Consider the following 20,425-nt stretch of genomic DNA (forward strand, 5'->3'; position numbering starts at 1 on the left):
CCCCCCCCAGTTTAGGCATGTCTCTTCATGTGCAGGGCCAGGTGGTCGGAGCGGGAGAAGGCCCGCTGACAGAGCAGGCACTCGTACGGCTTCTGTCCGGTGTGCTTGCGGAAGTGACGCGTCAGCTCATCAGAGCGTGCAAACTTCCACCCGCAGCCCTCCCAGGTGCAGTGGTAGGGCTTCTCCCCTGGGGCGGGATATCAAAGGTTAGCCATGACAGGATAGCAACTTGTCAACAAAGCTAAAAAGTTGACACGGACATGACACTGTATCTAGGGCCGAGATACTGAACATGCTGGATACTGAAAATGCTCCTAGAAACTAGAACATAGATTCTAGGTATTGTTGCCTGTAAGAGATTGTTGTTACCTGTGTACGGTTACATATAAGAGGTTGCATACATGTTACAATAGTGGTGGTGTGGGTTGACACACCACCACTCAGAACCCTGTGTGAATGTACATGTTTACCTTTGAGTCTACCATGTATGACTTTGCATATTACCTGTGTGAGTGCGAAGGTGAGCTTTAAGGTGGGAGCTCTTGGTGTAGGTCTTGCTACAGCCGAGGTATTCACAGCAATGAACGGCAGCTCTCTTTTTTGTGGTTGACCTCCGGCCGCGCTTCCCCTCCACCCCTGCAGAGGGAGCCATAGGGCCAGCCAAGTGCGTCTGCGAGTGGGGGAAATGGCTTGGGGGTTGGCTGTGTGTGTAATTGGCCTGGTGGCGGTAGAGGCCGGGGTGGAGGGGGTACCCAGGGACGTAGCTGTAGCGTCGGGGGTCAGGGGTCATGTTCGAGGCATGGATAAACCGGGGGTTGGGGCTGGTCACCATTGAGGGATGTTGAGGGTAGTAGTGTCCCGTAAAGTCCCAGGATTTTACCTTGTTCAGGCCTATATTGGCTCTTTCATGGTGTCTCTCCTGGTTTTGGGCAAACTGGAAACCATAGTGGTCCACAGTTGGTTGCGCTTGTTGTTGGTCATTGCTGTACCCTGTGTTGTACAGTTCTGGGAGTGATACATCAATGGTTTCTATAGGGGATAGAAGCTCAATCATGAGGCTACTGGTTCCCATATGGAGCCTTTCTGGTGCTACCTGCTGCTCTGGCACCCCTCCATCTTGGTACAATCCCCTCTGGTCCAGCTGAGGAAGCTGCTGAGTGTTGTTGTGCATGGACGGATTCATTTCAGGTGATATGTTGGTCCAGTCCGACAGTAGGAACTCCATGTCCCAGGAGACATTGCCCTCATCATCTAGGTTATCCTTTGTCATTGGCTGAGAAACCTGTTCCTGGTCGGTGTTGCCAGTTAACTGTCTCTTGCTTGGTGACTCCAGACTGAGTGAAACATCCTCAAACATCCTCACCTAGTGAAAGAAATTACTTCTTTTAACCATAATAACACATTTACTGGCTTCAGTGTATATGACTTGGTAAATCATCTTTACATTACAATATGTGTTGAAGTCATGTGACAGTAATGTGACCTTCATCACCTCTTTGATATTCAAACCCTTTTTATATATAAAAAAATAAGATACACTTTTATTAACTATAAAAATAAGTCTACATATTATAAAAAACTAAAAAGTTTCCAAATTTGAGACTCAAACTCTCGAGATATGACCAAGAAAATTGACAGCTTAACATTGATAAAAAAACAAAATCAACCTACCTTCATATTGTCATTGGAGTGAAATAAGTTTGAGAAGGAGCTGAAAGATGGCAGCACAGCCTGAGTCAAGGCCATCCGATTGGCTGGATGTGAAGTCGAGTGACAGAGGGTGAGTGGCTGGGAGCTGTTTCTTTTCGTTTGAACATATGACCGTATCTCAAGGGTTCGAATTTAGTTCCGAAAACGTGTTAACGTTTACAGTGCACTTGTTGCCTATTTCTCATCTGGCACAATTGATGCTAAACTTTGAAAAATGTTAACGATGTCTACAGTGTCTTCATGCTCTCTTTTTCTATATCTCCCCCCTTTCCCCTTCTCTTATCCCCCCTTTCTCTCTCTCTCTCTCTCTCTCTCTCTCTCTCTCTCTCTCTCTCTCTCTTTCTCTATCTCTCCCTCTCTTTCACCCCTTTCAGCTATGAACCTAAATCACTCTGTTCATGTACTTTGTGACAGTTGGTGATTGGGGCGTGTCTTAGTATGTGTGTGTCTGTACAGTAATATCACCCCCTGATCTTGTCCTGCCTCCTGTCCTGTTTCTCTCAATGAACACTGAGTTGTTCTAACTAATATCTCTAGCACTGTACCTCCTCTGTATTTCTGAGGAATAAATTCAACCGATACACCTGAATAACAATACTGACAGTCCACTTGACCAGGAAAGCCTTGAGCGAAGCCTTGAAGAGACAGACCTCTGGATAAAAGCGTCTGTTAAATGACTAAATGTGACAGAGAAGTCTCTGAGAAAGTTGAGAAATACTGTCAAACAATTAGAGTTCCCCATAACCATTGCCCATGAAGGTATATTTCTAATTGTATCAAAACTTTTTTTCTAGAAGAACCTTTTGGTATTTTCTTTTCAAAATGAGTAATTGCTTTCCAACCAATCATAATTGTGTCTTGGTGTACGCAACAGTCTCTATATTTTATTCGTCTCACAATTTGGGGGAAATTGACTTATTTCACATAAAAACTGAGGCTATAGTCGTTGATTGGTCACTATCTAATGAGTCATGTTTATTCACATGCGTGTGCCTGTGTGTCTGTGTTTTGTGTTCATATGTGCTGTAATAGGTGCCCACTGGGCCTCTACACTGTAAGCATAAATTTATATAAATACATACAAACACAATACTTTGTGGGAAAAGCATTGCATATAATCTCGACAAATAGACTCCTGAAACATTGCATATAGTATTATCATATTATCATATTATCATTTATTCACAATTTTCACAACACAATATTTAATGTACAAACTATTTCAACATATTGTCATAATATAAGTTCCAGTGATTATTCAGAGTGCTTAGAAAGACAAAAAAAAAACGACAGTACATTTTTACCAAAAAAAAGGAAGAACTGAAAAACAACATGATACCGTTCAATATTTCCTCACCATTCCGAACTCAAAAGGGTATCAATCTCCACCCCCTGCTTGTCCAACTACCACGGCCGCGCATATACACACCTATGCCTGCTATGTGACGTGAATTTCTGAGAAAACGACCTGTGTGTAGCCAGCGATTATGTGCCGTTTAGTTATTATCAGCTTGTGCCGGGTCCCAGAAGGCCCCTGTCTCAGGACAGATAAAGACATTCTGACTGGCTGGTTGTTTCTGATGACTGATGACCATCACTGATAAAGAGCCACTCTCTGACCCTGGTTCTATAGGGGAGCACCACTATGCAAAATTAAGACATGGATGTGCTAAACAAGGACTAGTACAACACCTCAACCCCTAAGATGAAATGGAAAACTACAATGGATTTTTCATTTAGGAAAATACTTTGAGTTGATTTAGTCTGGATGGTGTGGTCAGAAGGGTTGAATGGATGTGGTTTGAAGGTGTTCCAGGGTTGCTGGTACTTTGTACTGTACTCCACTTAGGTTAGAATAGGTTATAGGGTTGAAATAGGTTGTATGTACATTTAGGGTTAGTATAGTGTATTATTTATTGTTATCTGTAATTTAGGAAGTTTTAGTATTAGGGTTTGTATAGTCAATTATTTATTGCTATCTGTATATTTATGAAGTTTCATTTATTTAAGCTCAGCATAGATGTAAATTATGTTCTGTATACTTATATGTTCTGTTATGCCAGGTGCTTGCGTTGTCTTGTCTTAAGAATTTCAGTGCCCAGTCTGACCTTGTGTTGTTCTGTGTACCTGACAAATAAAAGACTTGAACTTGAACTTCAATCATCTCCTGACATTCCGGAGGAGCCAGTCAGTAGACCCTCCTGAAGAAATTCTGAATCTCCGTTTTTTGTTTCTTTTCACTTGTCCAGGGGCCCATTTTATTTGAATCTGTCCATGATTCCATGATGCAGCCTGTTCAACATTACACATCTACTGACCAGCATATATGCATTCTCATTTATAACATGTAACCAGAGAATGTCTAATATAGATATCTATATATCCTTAAACAGGCTTTGATGTAACCTAACATGTTAACTTCAGAACGTTACCATGGAACCGGATGTTGTTCCTCAAGCTCCATTTTTACCTCCACACCAGTAGATGTCGACAGCTCGGCCTCAGAGTTTCATACTGACAAACTCAGAGCTCAGCTGATACGGAACCGGAGGCAGCGTGCAATGTTCGTTCAAGATAATCGGTCTGCCAAGATGTTCCGAGTAATTGTACGGGCTGACGTGGGAGCTATTGGGATCTTGTTCGGCATATTTTGCTGCCAACTTAGTATCGTTTCGGCGGATGACATCGTGGTAGCATGCGGTGGATTTGTGAAATCCGATGTTGAAATCAACTACTCCCTGATCGAGGTGAGACTGCAGTAACGAGACGGCCTAGCCAGAGCTAGCCGCCGGATGGGGGTGCTCCTGGACTGACAGTTTGAATTAGGCTAACTTCAATAGCCTGCTAGCTAACATAGTAAAGCAAATTCATTCAATAGCCAGTTTCACTGCACGATCATTTCACGATTCCTGAATGCACCGCTACTGTACTGACTTTTCGGGCATAGCAACTTTATCATAAAGTTTATGACCAAATTCGTTGTATGTCTATCATTTTGACCCGTGTAGGGCTAGCCACTTTATCATTTTTGATACGCCAGACAAGACCGCAAACAAAATGTTCAAACGGAGACTATGTATTTTTGTTCGTTTTGCTACATTTATAGTTATTTATAAAACAAGGAATAGTTTCCATTTAAACATCCTTGCTGCATGGCTGCCGACCCTAAACCCCTCAGTGCTGACGAGGTAGCTACATGGGACCTTTCACAGTTAAAGCTAATAGGATTAGGTAGCTAGCTCTAACTTGTCAAATAATCTAATGCTACACATGGCCTCCGTACTACTAAGAGCTAAATGACAGCTGGTGTTGGTGCATCGCAGATAGCTTAACATCAAGTGCATGTGTGTTCGGCTATTAACACGCTCTTTTTCTTTAGATAAAACTCTACACTAAGCAAGGGTCCTTAAAATACCAGACAGACTGCGCACCCTTCAATGGCTACTTCATGATCCCTCTCTACGACAAGGTAAAATTTCGATAAACAAAGCTTATTGCTGAAAATGACTTGGTTAGTCATTGATGGTTGCTAATGGTGAACTCCTGTCTGTTTGCAGGGGGATTTTGTACTGAAGATTGAGCCTCCACTTGGGTGGAGCTTTGGTAAGAGGATCACTACCATCACCAGTGTTACCACATTCATACTATAATCATTCCAGAAGAATTGGCATTGGGGGGCCTTATGCATTGTTACCAGTATTTCTTGTGCGTGTTGTGTCCATAGAGCCCACCAGTGTTGACCTCTATGTGGACGGGGTCAATGACATCTGCACCAAGGAACAGGACATTAACTTTGTCTTCACCGGTTTCTCCGTGTCAGGAACGGTGCGAGACAAACATCTGCGAGACAAACCTTCTTGTTGTTGTACGTTTTATACGTGTACATTGTGTCTATGGCTTTTTAATGTGTGTGTGTGTGTGTGTGTGTGCTCTCGTGTGTGTCCTAGGTTTTGAGTAAAGGGCATCTCCTGGGCCCAGCTGGAGTGGAGGTCAGACTTAGCAGAGAAGGATCCGAGGAGAAACAGGCTGTTCTCACACAGGCTGGTGGAAAGTAAGAGAACCGGTCACTTGTGTCCAGACCAGTGCTGGTGTTAGAGAAGTGACCTTGTAGCTAACTCCAAGGCCATAGTCATGGAGTCAACATTATTTATTTTGTTATGATAATTTTGGACAGCATGCGTGGTTGCCTGTCGTAGCGTAGCACATTTATATTTTTATATCAATATATTTGGGGGGACATTTTGACCAGATTTGAATATTGGGGGGGATGTGTGCCCCCCAATATGTATTAGGATTATGGCCTTGGCTAACTCATACAATGAAAGTATGGTGCATGGTTGTAGACTTTTAGAATGACCTTTCAAACAATGTTTTTATATTTTCCCTATTTTTTTCATGCAGGTATTCCTTCTTCAAAGTACTTCCTGGAAATTATGACATCACCGCATCCCATCCTTCCTGGACTCTGGAGCAGGTTAGCATTTCCGTTTTTGCTTTTCATCCGACGCTACGTCCCAAATTCGGTGACCTCGCACTGCCTCAACGGATCGCACAGACCGCTTAGCCTTCTCCTCCGCAGAGCGCCACGTCCGTGCGCGTGTCCAACGCCAATGCCCCGGCCGTGGAGCCCCTAGTGGTGGGAGGATACGACGTCTCAGGGGAGGTGCGAAGCGACGGGGAGCCGATGAAGGAAGTCACCTTCCTCCTGTACTCGGCCAGCGTGAAGAAAGAGGTAGCCTTTTTTCCCCCACCCCATACATCCATCTGTCTTTCTTTTTATTGTTGTTATTACCATTTTTTGACCTCTTACCTGAGGTATTTCCTTCATTTGAACAAATGAAGCCATTTTAAATGCATGTAAAGCCGAAGGTCGGAGTTCTTGACTCGAGGATGTCGAGGTTGTAGATCATGGAATATGTATGGGAGGGTTGGTGTGGGTATTTGGGACCCTGCAAAAATCTGTCTCACCCCGTCCGTCCCTCCCTCCTTCCAGGATATCAGCAGCTGTAGCACGACCCCGGTTGAGGGGGCTGAGTCCGGCGATGACTCCCTGGTCTACCTCTGCAGCGCCCTGTCCCAGGACGATGGCACCTTCACCTTCCCCTCCCTGGCCAGCGGGGAATACAGCGTGGTAGGTCGTCCCAAGATGGCCTCCGCCATTTTCATGCTGGATGATAAAGAAAAAAGACAATGTTTCTGAGCGGATGGCTTCCCAATGGCAACACCACCTCTTAGTCTCATTGTGACTACGTGTGTTATTTTCTAAGGCCCAATGCTTGCCACATATCTCAGAAATGAGTGGATGTGTTTTGTTTTGATATGTATTCCTTGAGAAGCCCCTTGTGTTGAGAACTAAGACGAGTTGTCTCGTCTCTTTGTCTCAGGTGCCCTTCTACAGAGGAGAGAGAATCACTTTTGATGTGGCGCCCTCTCGCATGGACTTCCGAGTGGAGCACAACAGCTTGAAATTGGAGGTGAGTGGTGGAAGACTGCTTCCTGACCGAGGTGTTTCAAAGCCAGGTTTCCTTGTTGCTTCGGGCTTACATGGAAGGACTACTTCAAACAAATGATATCATTTGAGGTGATGGGTTATAGTGTCTCGTTTCATTTTTCATTTCCCCTTTGCCTCTCAGCCCATCTTTAAAGTCATGGGCTTCTCCGTGACCGGTCGGGTTCTCAACAGCCAAGACGGGGAGGGGGTGCCCGACGTCACGGTAACCCTCAACAACCAGATCAGAGGTAACCGTGGCAACGCGAAAGCGCGCTTTCCAGCTTTCCGCGAGGTCAAACCCGTGCTTGTTTTCAGAGTTTGCGGCCTTCTGGCATTCTCTCTCTCTCTCTCTCTCTCTCTCTCGTCCTTTCTTTCTATCTCTGCTTCTTTCATTTTCCCCTCTCTTTTTCCTGTGTCTAAGTTATGACAAAGGAGGATGGTTCTTTCCGTCTGGAGAACATGACCGCCGGCACCTACACCATCCGCACCCAAAAGGAGCTCATGTTCTTTGAGCCAATCACGGTCAAGATAGCACCCAACACGCCCCAGCTGCCCGACATCATCACCGCTGGGTGAGCCAATCATCTCCATGGAATATTTAGTCAGGCGTTATTAATTCTGTAACAAAACTAACACCGTTCAACGTTACGGTATTGACTTTGTGCACCCTTTTGGAAAGTAACTTCACATTAACGTTGACATAGAGGTAGTATAATGAAATATTTGTTGTTGGGGAATGGATCGACGTGAACAAATTCCTCCTTTTTAAGGAAAGATGCGTGACTTGAAAGAGAAGATTCCTAACTCGATTTGATAACGCCGGTTCCAGGTTCAGCATGTGTGGCCAGATTGCAGTGAGCCGCCTGCCCGAGGGCTTGAAGCAGCAGGGCCGCTACAGGGTGACCCTCACCCCCCTGGGGCCCGACCAGACCGCCGCACGCACCGTCGACTCCGACCAGCAGGGGGCCTTCTGCTTCCAGGCCAAACCCGGGGATTACAGCGTCCAGGTACAAGAAGGCCAGACACACTAACACACGTTCTGTTTTCAAAAGGCAGTCATGTCGCTTGGTGGCCGTTCCCATTGTAAAGGGATTCCTGTCTCCTTGCATTGGGCTGGGGGTGGGTGTATCCAACTGTGTTGTTCCGAAGGAGGCCTATCTACTTGCATTGACCCCCATATTTGAGCATGTGTTTTAAGCGTCCGTGGCTGTCGGTGGTTTGTTTCTGCTTCACCTTTTCTCCGTTACCCCCCCCCCCAGGTCACCCTCCCCGAATCGGAGGTGAAGGCCGGCCTAGCCCTGAGGCCCCACACCCTGGAAGTGTCCCTGGTGGACAGGCCCCTCTCCGACCTGCTCTTCACCCAGTTCATGGCCTCTGTCTCGGGCAAGGTCTACTGTCTGGGTGAGGCGGCTCTCCTGGAGCTAGCTTAGGACCCACTCTGATAGGTCTCTCACGTGTGTGAGAACCAAGCATGGAGATTTCTAGACTAAATGAAGGATGATTTGAGCGATTTGCCTTTTTTTCCGTACACAGTTCATTTATATACTCATTTATTACAGCGTTATTTTGCATACTACACAAAGTACAGTGTTTCCCACACACAGGCTAATTTGTGTCGCTGCGCCGGAGAATCAACACTGGCCGCCACATATTGCGTTTCGTTCTATATATATATTTTAAACTAAAACACGCAGCGTATTCGTTCAGCTGCTCTCCCTCCGTCTCTCTGTCACTCACGCGTCTCTCACATACACACACATTCTCAACGTCAGCACACGTTAGCAACGACGCTATGCGATATCAGCGAGCCGTCAGCATTAGTACCATAGCTAAGTCTAGGAAAGTTGAGGTTACTTTTCGCTAGGTACCTACGAACATGTCTTAATCTGCTAGACAAGTGGGTTCCCCTTCGTTCTTTTGGTGAGCTGTCTCACGAGCCCTACTTACCCGGCGTCATGGAGCCGACCAGCTAAATCGTTATTTAGCACTAGCGTTGCTACCTGCATATATGCAGAAATTGTTAACAATATTTTCAGGCTTCAACCAGTGCTGCTCAAGCATAAAGACAGGGTCAGGGAGAGAAAGAGATAGATGCGTTGGGCATTGAAGAAAGAGTATGAGAGGAGGACAGCATCCAACATAGCTAATACAGTGGGGCAAAAAAGTATTTAGTCAGCCACCAATTGTACACGTTCTCCCACTTAAAAAGATGAGAGAGGCCTGTAATTTTCATCATAGGTATACCTCAACCATGAGAGACAAAATGAGAGAAAAAAATCCAGAAAATCACATTGTAGGATTATTTATGAATTAATTGGTAAATTCCTCGGTAAAATAAGTATTTGGTCACCTACAAACAAGCAAGACTCTGGCTCTCACAGACCTGTCATTTCTTTAATGGCACCTGTTTGATCTCGTTATCAGTATAAAAGACACCTGTCCACAGCCTCAAACAGTCACACTCCAAACTCCACTATGGCCAGGACCAAAGAGCTGTCAAAAGACACCAGGAACAAAATGGTAGACCTGCACCATGCTGGGAAGACTGAATCTGCAATAGGTAAGCAGCTTGGTGTGAAGAAATCAACTGTGGGAGCAATTGTTAGAAAATGGAAGACACACAAGACCACTGATAGTCTCCCTCAATCTGGTGCTCCACGCAAGATCTCACCCCGTGGGGTCAAAATGATCTCAAGAACGGTGAACAAAACTCCCATAACCACACGGGGGGACCTAGTGAATTACCTGCGGAGAGCTGGGACCAACGTAACAAAGGCTACCATCAGTAACACACTATGCCGCCAGGAACTCAAATCCTGCAGTGCCAGACGTGTCCCCCTGCTTAAGCCAGTACATGTCCAGGCCCGTCTGAAGTTTGCTGGAGAGCTTTCGGATGATCCAGAAGAGGATTGGGAGAATGTCACATGGTCAGATGAAACCAAAATAGAACTTTTTTGGTAAAAACTCAACTCGTCGTGTTTGGAGGAGAAAGAATGCCGAGTTCCATCCAAAGAACACCATACCTACTGTGAAGCATGGGGGTGGAAACATCATGCTTTGGGGCTGTTTTTCTGCAAGGGGACCAGGACGACTGATCCGTGTAAAGGAAAGAATGAATGGGGCCATGTATCGTTTTGATTGAAAACCTCCTTCCATCAGCAAGGGCATTGAAGATGAAACGTGGCTGGGTCTTTCAGCATGACAATGACCCCAAACACACCGCCGGGGCAACGAAGGAGTGACTTCGTAAGAAGCATTTCAAGGTCCTGGAGTGGCCTAGCCAGTCTCCAGATCTCAAACCCATAGAAAATCTGTGGAGGGAGTTGAAAGTCCGTGTTTCCCAGCGACAGCACGAAAACATCACTGCTCTAGAGAAGATCTGCATGGAGGAATGGGCCAAAATACCAGCAACAGTGTATGAAAAGCTCTTTAAGACTTACAGAAAACGTTTGACCTCTGTCATTGCCAACGAAGGGTATGTAACAAAGTATTGAAATTAACTTTTGTTATTGACCAAATACTTATTTTCCGTCAGAATTTGCAAATAAATTCTTAAAAAATCAGACAGTGATTTTCTTGATTTTTTTTCTTCTCATTTTGTCTCTCATGGTTGAGGTATACCTATGATGAAAATTACAGGCCTCTCTCATCTTTTTAAGTGGGAGAACTTGCACAATTGGTGGCTGACTAAATCATTTTTTGCCCCACTGTACATATATATTTAATGGCATAAAATATATATGCCCCGCCACAATCTGCTTTCTAATCTGTGGGAAACACTGAAGGTTTTAAACCCCACCGTGCATGACGTATTCCCAGTTAGCAGGACAGCACAATCAGCACGGTGCCCATTATCTTTCCGTGGCGTTGACCTTGCGACCTCCTCTCCCCCCAGCGTCATGCGAGGACCTGTCGGTGACCCTGCAGCCGGTGAGCCGCCAGGGCGAGAGGAGGAGCGTGCCCCTGTCGGGGACCGGCGAGACCCTCAGCTTCTCCTTCGACGATGTCATGCCCGGCAAATACAAAGGTTGAGAGAGAGAGAGAGAGAGAGACATTGACTCCTTTGTGACTCAACGTGGCAGCGTTTTTAACCTGTTACTCTTGCATCACCTTAACTGCCGTATGAATATGTATCTGTACAGCGGCTCCCTTAAACACATTTCTACGTTTTACTTGTGTATAATGTAAGACAGAGTGAGTCTTAATATTTGACATAGTATGAAACACCTTTTCATATCCTTTTTTTTTTTTTTTTTGAATCTTTTTGCGAAAAAAAAAAAAAAAAGCAAAAGCTGAAAAAAGGTCACTGTGTGATATCCAAAAATTCAGTGCGGAATTCAGTGTTGTGTGTTCATCAATTATCCTCAAGCCTGACCCCCCTTCCCTGTGGTCTCTCCAGTGAGTATCTCCCACGAGGAGTGGTGCTGGAAGCACAAGTCCGTGGAGGTGGAGGTGCTGGACGGAGACGTGCTGGGGGTGGAGTTCAGACAGATCGGATACATACTGCGCTGCTCCCTGTCCCACGCCATCACCCTGGTCAGTCGTGTGTCTGTTAGCGTGTCCGTGAATGTCTGTGTTTTGTGTGTCTACGCAAAACGAGCACACTTTCCTAGTTCTGACTCTCTCGTTCATGAGCTGTCGACATCTCCCAGTTTTAAGGCGGTCTCTCCCCCAACAGCCGTCCTTCCTCCCGGTTAAAACCAGTCTCTCTCCTGACAGGAGTTCTTCCGCCCCGTCTAAACCAGTCTCTCTCCTGACAGGAGTTCTTCCGCCCGGTCTAAACCAGTCTCTCTCCTGACAGGAGTTCTTCCGCCCGGTCTAAACCAGTCTCTCTCCTGAAAGGAGTTCTTCCGCCCGGTCTAAACCAGTCTCTCTCTTGACAGGAGTTCTTCCGCCCGGTCTAAACCAGTCTCTCTCTTGACAGGAGTTCTTCCAAGATGGCACCACACCGGAGAACGTCGGAGTCTACAACCTCTCTAAGGGAGTCAACCGCTTCTGCCTCTCTAAGCCCGGTAAATTCATATCTCAGTTCTTGTTCTCTGTTTTACTCATTCTTTGCCCCCCCCCAGTCACACTCCCACTCCACTCCTCTTTCCTCTCGCAAATCTTCCTCGATTTTGTCATCAGTTTGCTTCTCTTCTCCGCCCTATGAAAGCTAAATAAAGAATGCAGCATATATATGTTAATCTCAATGATGCGCTTGCTTAACATTCACCTCCACTCCGGGTTGCCAGGTGTGTACAAAGTCACCCCCCGCTCCTGCCACCAGTTTGAACAGGACTACTACACCTACGACACGTAAGTGCTCGTTGGACCGACTATTGTGACTGCAGAGGTTGAACAGGAAGTATGAAGCACTGGCATAATCCGTTTCCGGGTCATTTTTCCCACCCAGGTCGGCCCCTAGTATCCTGACCTTGACAGCGGTCCGACACCACATGACTGGCCTCGTCACCACCGACAAGATCCTGGACGTCACCATCACCATCAAGTATGAAAACGTGCCTTTCTGAAGCCTCTTAGCTTTTTCCATTCGATTTATTTAGACTTATTCCTCATGGAGACCGAAATATATCAACAATGCATTCTGAGGTTGAGGTGATAAGAGGTTCCCGAAGGAATAAATGAACTGAAATGTTCCTTCAAGTCAGGAATAAAATAAAACAACCTTGGGCAAGTGTCCCTGACTCCTATGTAGTTCTAGCCCTGCCCAGTTTTCTCACGCGCCAGTGAAGCACTCTTACGATCCTGCCAGGCTAGTGTTCATACCCAAGAAACAAACTCGTAGCCTATCGCTAACGAACCGTCGCAAAAAAACCCACCCGATTCGATCGCCAACCTCCCGTCATCGTCATTCCCCTCCACCTCCGTGCCTCCGCCCCAGCTTACCTCTTCCTCCTCCTCCTTCTCCGTCACCCCCCCCCCCCCCCCCACGGCAGGTCGTCCATCGAGAGCGAGCCCGCGCTGGTGCTGGGGCCCCTGAGGAGCCAGGAGGAGCAGAGGCTGGACCAGCAGCTGCAGGAGATCGAGCTGCGGCGCCAGGAGAGGGAGCGGCGAGCCGCCGAGGAGGGGGGCAGCCCCCCCGTCCAGGAGAGGGCCGACGAGCTGGTCGGACCCTTCCACTACGAGTTCTCCTACTGGGCCAGGTAGGGACCCACCGCGTGGGATTGGATCTGGAGGTTGGAGCACGACTGCTCAGACTCGTGTTTGCATTTATATATATATATATATATATATATATATTATTTTATATATAACCATTACTATAAAACGTGTACGTAAGTGGAATGCTTAACGTTCCAAAAACGGTTTGAACACTTTTTGCGTAGGGGTAAGGTAGGGTTTGCGGCTCGATGTGAATGAGAATGTGCTCCGAAACCGATTCACGGGCGTCACCGCAAACAGACACAGGCCCCGTTGTGCTGCGTAGTGGGTTTACTTTCCGTGTTGACCGTGTTTTGGTCCATTTTGTGCGCGCCTGTTCTCAGGGCCGGGGAGAAGATCACGGTCACTCCCTCCTCCAAGGAGCTGCTGTTCTACCCACCTGAGGTTGAGGCCACCATCACTGGAGGTAAGAGTGTGTGTGTGTGTGATTCTAATGGGCTTTTGTCTGTCCTTTTTAGGTGCCTATATTGTTTTTGCCAGTGCTTATTCTGTGTGTGTGTGTGGATATCTGACCATGCCCCTCCTCTTCCTCCTCCAGAGTCATGCCCGGGCCGTGTGGTGGACATTGCGGGCCGGGCCGGCCTCTTCCTGGTGGGTGGCGTGTCCCCGGAGCTCCAGGGGGTGGAGATCTCCATCACTGAGAGGGGGGCCGCCGCACCCCTCATCACCGTGGCTACCAACGAGAACGGGGCTTACAGGTGAGAGAGAAGTGTTAGGGTTAGGCTGAGGTCAATTTTTACCCCAAAGCACAAGCTAGTATTAGTTGCTTGCCCATGCATACTTGTGTTTGCTCTGTTAAAAATGTTCAGAGCTTAGTGTTGTTTCCTATGCCGGTATTATTTTTTTTTAAATGTTTTTTTTGTTGTTGTCAAATATCCTCTTTTTCTCTTCCTTGTTCTCCCTCCCTCCAGTGTGGGCCCCCTGCACAGCGACCGCCTGTACGACATCAGCGCCAGCAAGGAAGGCTTCGTCCTCAGCCCGGTGGAGGGAACCCAGGGAGACTTCAAGGCCTTCGCTCTGGCCGGGGTCACCTTCAAGGTGACGCACAAGCGGCCGCTCTGCGCGCCGTCCCCCGACTGTCCATATCAAACGAAAAGCACAAGATGTTTTCGCCCCTCGAAAACCGTCGAATGAGACTTGGAGAAAGAGTGGATTCTTCTCGTTGCTCGTCCTTAACGTGCCTCTCTTTGACTCCCTCAGATCAGGTCCGAGGACGACGTGCCCCTCTCAGGCGTCCTCCTGTCCCTGAGCGGGGGCCAGTTCCGCTCCAACCTGTTGACCCAGGACACGGGACTGCTCTCCTTCAACAACCTGGTGAGCTCCCCCCCCCCCCCCCCCCCCCCCCCCCCACTTGATAACCCGCTGTCTGCGCTTCCGTTTGACGCAAACGCTCCCTCCCTCCCTCCCTCCCTTCTTTTTTGAGAAAACCGTTTTCGTAAGACTTTGGGGGAGAGCCTCACGGGTGTGTTGAAACCGCTCGGATCCATTCTTCCCTCGGGTGGGGTTTACCGATCTGACGGTTAGGTCTGGTCTGACATGGGAGGGAGGGAAGGGAGGGAGGGAGGGGGGGAGTGGGAGGGGGAAGAAACAAGAAAGGCAGGAAGAAGGATTGCGACTGTAGAACATTTGTTCAGGATCTTGACCTTTCGACAGCATCACAAATAAAAACCGTGCGCATCCTTTCTAAGAGGTAAGAAGGGAATCTCAGGAGATGCAAGCATCTTTAAAAAGGAAACTACAAACGTAAAAACACAAAGTAGAGCCCCGTGGCATTATTTTCAACAAAGGATTACCTTTTTCCTTTTATTTTACTGCATGCTGTAGTTTTGTTTCATGCAAAATACAAAATGTACAAAATGTGATTTGCCTGCTGGTTATTTTCTTTAATCCCAAATAAGCACAGTGATAATCATGGCTTGTAAGACACCCTGTTGGTAAAGCGCTTTAGTGTGGTAGAACAGAGCAATTAACCTTTTGGCTATGATTTAATGGCTTGAAAGGTAGATTCATGGATGAATGGATTCGTGGACGGTTAGATCCATACATGAACGAGGAAATTGCTTCAGCGCTTTCCTCTCCTCCCGTCTTTCCCAGAGTCCAGGCCAGTACTACTTCAAGCCCATGATGAAGGAGTTCCGCTTCGAACCCGCCTCCCAGATGATCACTGTGGAGGAAGGAGAGAACCTGAGCATTAACATCACCGGCTTCAAGACTGCTTACAGGTGAGTCCGCTGCCTGGTACTCAAAATAGACGGGGCCGCCATCAACAAACAACACAAAATAAAAGAATCCGTAGACTTGTCAAGTCCCAGCACGCTCGGTTCATGTCATTTCCTGCCGAACGCGAGTCCCAAAATGGCCGCCCCTGTAACCGGACACCTTGTTGTGCCTCTCTTGTTTCTGTCTTTTTGTGTCGTGTCTGCAGCTGCTACGGTGCCGTGCTGTCTCTGAGCGGCGACGCCGAGCGCGACGTGGCCGTGGAGGCGGTGGGCCAGGGCGAGTGCAGCCTGTACAGCGAGGACACGGTCACCGATGAGGAGGGACGCTTCCGTCTCAGGGGCCTCCTGGTGAGTGCTGGGGGACGGCCTAGCGTGTGTGGCCTCCGTGCTGGGGGACGGCCTAGCGTGTGTGGCCTCCGTGCTGGGGGACGGCCTAGCGTGTGTGGCCTCCGTGCTGGGGGACGGCCTAGCGTGTGTGGCCTCCGTGCTGGGGGACGGCCTAGCGTGCCGGCCCCCGTGCTGGGGTGAATCTGGGTAGTGACTGAAGTGTGTACTCCTAACAGCTGCTTAGCCGTCATTGTATTGGTCAAGTCAGTGATGGTTTAAACGATGGTATGCTTAGTTCCTACTTTTAAACTATACAAAAATCTGCTTTTTATATGACAGGCATATTTAGCACCATGCACACCCATGTATCTGTGTGTATTTGGATCAACTCATATTCTATTGAAGAGCATCTGTTCTATCTATTTTCACGAGTAGGTTTCAAAATGTATTGTCATCCAATTGCTAATGTTGCCTTTACCCCACAGCCCGGCTGCAAGTACCTGATCCAGTTGAGAGCGGAGGGCAACGACCACATTGAGCGAGCCCTGCCTCAGCACAGATCCATAGAGGTTAGGGGGGGGATTATGTTACATTGTTAGCGCTAGCATTAGCATATGTAGCATTAGCATGTATTAGCATTTGTGGAAAGAATTCACAATCATTTCAGACCTCGAATAGTACACCTTGCCTCTTTAACATTTTGATTTCTTTGAGGTTCTGTACAAGCCTTAGCTATTTGGTTGCTTATATAGCAATCATTGTGCTATTCTTTTTGTTCCTTTGCACCAGAAAATGATGCAAAAAGGATTTGAGGTGATTAGTAATACTAGTATTTTGAAATGCAGTAAGCCCCTGTGCATGACTGACTGCATGTGTAAAACCTTTCATCTTTGGGGTATGGGATACCATTTAATTTCATGTTATTATCATAGCATGTGACATATGTACTTGCGTACCTTGATACAGATTTTTTTCCCTCTTTTTAATGTTTTATTTTTCCTTTTTCTCGTGTGTGCTGGCAGGTTGGAAGCAACGACATTGAAGGTGTCAACATTATTGCCTTCAGGCAGATCAATCAGTTTGACTTGAGTGGGAATGTAATCACCTCATCAGAACACCTGCCTACTCTCTCTGTAAGACACAAACAAATTATATTTTTACTTTACAATTATAAATCAGAAGTGCCAATGCTAAGTTCAGTCACATCCTAGTCGTTAATCATCCTCATAAAAAGAAAAATAATGTATTTTGCTGAAATTGCACTTGAAATCTTCTTTATGCACTTTGATGCCGACAGGTTTGATAGATTGATGGTCTTTGCCCCTTGCAGGTGAAACTGTACAAGAGTGACAACCTGGACAACCCCATCAACAGTGTGTCTCTGGGCCAGTCCTTGTTCTTCCACTTCCCACCCCTTGAAAGAGATGGAGAGGTACGTTTACAGCTGGCTCTGCCAACAATAAAAGGAACTTGAGCGGTGCCCACTGGCAGTGCACACTAGTGCAGTGCATCTTGGGGGGGGGGAATCATAGTGCCGCGTCTGTCTGCGGCTCACAAGCTCCATGGCTCCATCCACCGGTTATCAGTCAATTTTCCTTTCTCCAAAATGAGCATCTCTATCGCAAACCACTTATCCAGTGATTTTATACAGTGACAACCATACAGTCACCAATTCTAGAAAGAGTCGAGCTTTAGACACACACACACACACACAACACAACCAGACAGAGACTCCTGCCTTTTCTAGTTAGATATTCAACCTAGGACCCAAATATTTGGGGGGAATTATACCAAAGCTATACATAAAAAGATAAAAAGTAAAAAAACATTTTTCCACCTTTTACAATATTTCTCTGATTCATTTGTCTGATTGGGTCTCTTTCTCTCTCTCCCCAGACCTACGTCCTTATGCTCTACTCCACACTGTCTCGTTCCCAGTTTGACTTCAGCCTTCCCCAGGTCTCCTTCACGTCCTCAGGCTACCACAAGCATGTCACCCTCACCTTCAACCCCAATGTAAGACACCAGTTCGGCACCCAACTGTGTGTGTTGACGCTAGGTTTTATGCAGTCTTCAAATGTACGACACAAGCAGAAAGTGCTTCTGGCCGTGTAAGTTGGGTTTCGAGCCATGCTAAAGTGAATGTTAAATGAAGAAACGAAAACGGGAAAGTTCCATTTCCATCGGTCAAGACACTTGGAACCCCGTAAATAAAGGTTGAGTGCCAAAGTACAAACACATACTTGGTTCTTCTTTAAAAAAAAGAAAAAAGATGTGCACATATCCTTGATGGTATTCAATGCTTACCATCAGTTTGCCAAACCAGATATCTGAGTTTATTGACTTGAGATCCCTGTCTGTCCCCCTACAGCGTAAAGTGCCTGACCAGGACATTGCCCAAGGCTCCTACATTGCCTTGCCTCTCACCCTGCTGCTCCTCCTGGCCGCCTACAACCACGAGAAGGTACTACCTCAGCGCTCTGCACCCCACCCTCTCCACTCCAAGCACTCTCTGCTTGTGAAACAGTAATGCAGTGAACCATTTAACAGATTGGAGGAGGGTCGAATTTGCCGCCGCACGTAGGCACACTGCAGCTAGATAGAGGTAGACACATTGAGGACACCAAGTCCTAGACTTGTGTCAATTAGGTGTCCCTACTAACTACCTTGCATTTTTCCCACAGTGAACATTTATTTTGTATTTTTCGTCACAGTAAACATTTTGCCGTGTCCAGTGCAGGTTACTATTTGATAGTAAAAGTCAGGCTAAATGATGCTACGAGATTTCAAATGAAAGTGTGACCTCTCCCCTCCCCTCCACTCTCCCCTAAGGTGATACCCCTGCTCCTGCAGCTTGTGAACCGTCTCCAGGGCGTCCGCGGCCTGTCCCAGTCCGGCGGAGACAACGCCGCCATGGACGAGGCCAAACGCCAGGCCAAGAGACAGAAAGCCAGGCGCACATAGGATAGAAACCACTAGAAGGGCGTGACACTCAATTCCCACACTCGCACCCCAAACAGCGTACACTACTTTTGATCTTGAATTCTGCGGGGGTAAAGCTGAGAAGTAGTGTACTTTTGAAGGCGAACGAGGTTATAGTGGGGTTTGAGACCCGAGCCGCGCCTTGATGAACTACACACGGAACAGTACCCTCGCCCACAAGCCCTTGCTTCAGCCAATAAGACCATCGTTGTGTGCGAAAAGGAGTCCATTCATTGGCTGTTGCGGTACGCTCAAAGGAAAACTTGCTGGCGTTTGCGTCAGCTCTGGGACTCCCATCACGCTCTAGAACATTCACAGCTTTTGTGGGATTGTCCATACTGTTAATGAATTTGAGCCGGTTTTTGTATTTTGTAATTTGTTAACATTTTGATTCTTATTTGATTATTTTGGTCAATAGGGCAACTGGGCACCATATATTAGGTATATATAACACTGTCACTTAGAGAAACTTGATTAGCAATTTGTAACATCCAAACATGCCATGGCTTTGGATCCAAAGGCAGCCAAATTGTCAGATTCGCCAACAAACCATTTTTTTTTTTTTGGATTTTCCTCTCCACTTGTTAAAGCTGCGTAAAATAATTGTAGTCTTACCAGTTGTGAATGGTTATAATAGTTGTGTTTGTGATGGAGTTTTATAGAGGCTGGGGTTGCCAAAAAATAAGATGGTTTCTGTGATGTGGTTTAGGTTTGTCTGCTCAGGGAGGGTGGGGGAAGGAACAGGGAAGGGTTTGAAATCATGTGGTTTATCAAAGACATCGATGAAAGCTAGATTTTTGTTAGGGAAAGCTAAGATGGCTCGTTAAGTTTTCTAGTTGATTAATTTATTAACATGTATTTGTCTGAGTTGATGTGAGTGATTGAACCGTAGTTTTCTTTTACAAGTGTTTTTTTTGTTTGTTTTTTTTGGGGGGGGGGAAAGCATTTGTCAGATTCAAAGTCTAAGAATGATGTGAGCCATTGCTTGTGTGTCTAAGATATGGCATGATTGATATTCGACTATCATTTATCCTACCATGTTTGAACTAACATGGCCGATTGAAGATAAAAAAAAAAGATAATTATGTGGGCGATAATTAATGAAGCGAATGAGTTGGGTTTCTCTGCTCTACCACTCGATAATGTGAAGCACTGTGAAAGATGGAGGGCTCTGTTTTTTTTGTACGCGTGATTCATCCGTTCTGTTCACTTACGGCCAATTTTTAATGGAAAGTTGGAAGAAAAAGCCCACGGCTATTTACCAAGTCGAAAGATAAGCCAATTAGGCCATGGTCGGGGGAAAAGGAGATTGGATGGGGGGGAGGGAGGTTGAGAGGGCTGTAATTGTCATTGGTCAAAATCTGTGATCTTTTGCGACGATGAATATAGTCTGACTGAAAGGAATTCCTGTTACTTGACTTCATCTTTGGGGGGCAGTGTTGGGTTGAAAAAAAAACAGTTGTTCCGAGTAAACCCTAGACAACTGAAGCCTTGGTTTAGGTCCTCCAGTGAGCAAAGGAGTTGTGAAAAG

The 20,425-nt window shown here is 46.6% G+C and overlaps 2 protein-coding genes across 2 annotated transcripts; one reads left to right on the forward strand and one right to left on the reverse strand.

Moving 5' to 3' along the window:
• Window positions 1-2,002, reverse strand: klf1 (Kruppel like factor 1 (erythroid)). Its single transcript, XM_084686071.1, has 3 exons — window positions 1,672-2,002; window positions 505-1,363; window positions 1-187 (listed from the first exon to the last, which is right to left on the reverse strand). Exons 1-3 carry the CDS (start codon window positions 1,744-1,746, stop codon window positions 12-14), a joined length of 1,110 nt encoding a protein of 369 aa, XP_084542197.1. The 5' UTR covers window positions 1,747-2,002; the 3' UTR covers window positions 1-11.
• Window positions 2,003-4,196: 2,194 nt separating this feature from the next.
• nomo (nodal modulator) lies at window positions 4,197-20,298 on the forward strand. The gene is made up of 31 exons (XM_084685380.1): window positions 4,197-4,457; window positions 5,090-5,179; window positions 5,268-5,313; window positions 5,435-5,535; window positions 5,658-5,761; window positions 6,112-6,184; window positions 6,290-6,442; window positions 6,704-6,841; window positions 7,095-7,184; window positions 7,344-7,449; window positions 7,623-7,773; window positions 8,031-8,208; window positions 8,461-8,602; window positions 11,097-11,228; window positions 11,601-11,737; window positions 12,126-12,213; window positions 12,436-12,499; window positions 12,597-12,692; window positions 13,141-13,347; window positions 13,690-13,772; window positions 13,905-14,064; window positions 14,278-14,404; window positions 14,567-14,680; window positions 15,461-15,588; window positions 15,792-15,933; window positions 16,398-16,481; window positions 16,935-17,045; window positions 17,243-17,344; window positions 17,809-17,928; window positions 18,284-18,376; window positions 18,745-20,298. Exons 1-31 carry the CDS (start codon window positions 4,272-4,274, stop codon window positions 18,874-18,876), a joined length of 3,678 nt encoding a protein of 1,225 aa, XP_084541506.1. The 5' UTR covers window positions 4,197-4,271; the 3' UTR covers window positions 18,877-20,298.
• Window positions 20,299-20,425: the final 127 nt, after the last annotated feature.

Source organism: Hypomesus nipponensis, chromosome 21 (assembly GCF_054491055.1).
Source record: "Hypomesus nipponensis isolate SF chromosome 21, ASM5449105v1, whole genome shotgun sequence".
Lineage (NCBI taxonomy): Eukaryota > Metazoa > Chordata > Actinopteri > Osmeriformes > Osmeridae > Hypomesus > Hypomesus nipponensis.

Bases quoted from the DNA above. Each gene is read 5' to 3' on its own strand.
- nomo (XM_084685380.1), top strand. From the start codon at position 4,272: ATGTTCGTTCAAGATAATCGGTCTGCCAAGATGTTCCGAGTAATTGTA. The intron at 6,443-6,703 runs GTAGCCTTTTTT...CCCTCCTTCCAG, and splicing joins CGGCCAGCGTGAAGAAAGAG to GATATCAGCAGCTGTAGCAC. The intron at 7,774-8,030 runs GTGAGCCAATCA...CGCCGGTTCCAG, and splicing joins CCCGACATCATCACCGCTGG to GTTCAGCATGTGTGGCCAGA.
- klf1 (XM_084686071.1), bottom strand. From the start codon at position 1,746: ATGGCCTTGACTCAGGCTGTGCTGCCATCTTTCAGCTCCTTCTCAAAC. The intron at 1,364-1,671 runs GTAGGTTGATTT...TTCTTTCACTAG, and splicing joins ACTCCAATGACAATATGAAG to GTGAGGATGTTTGAGGATGT. The intron at 188-504 runs GTAATATGCAAA...ATCCCGCCCCAG, and splicing joins TCACCTTCGCACTCACACAG to GGGAGAAGCCCTACCACTGC.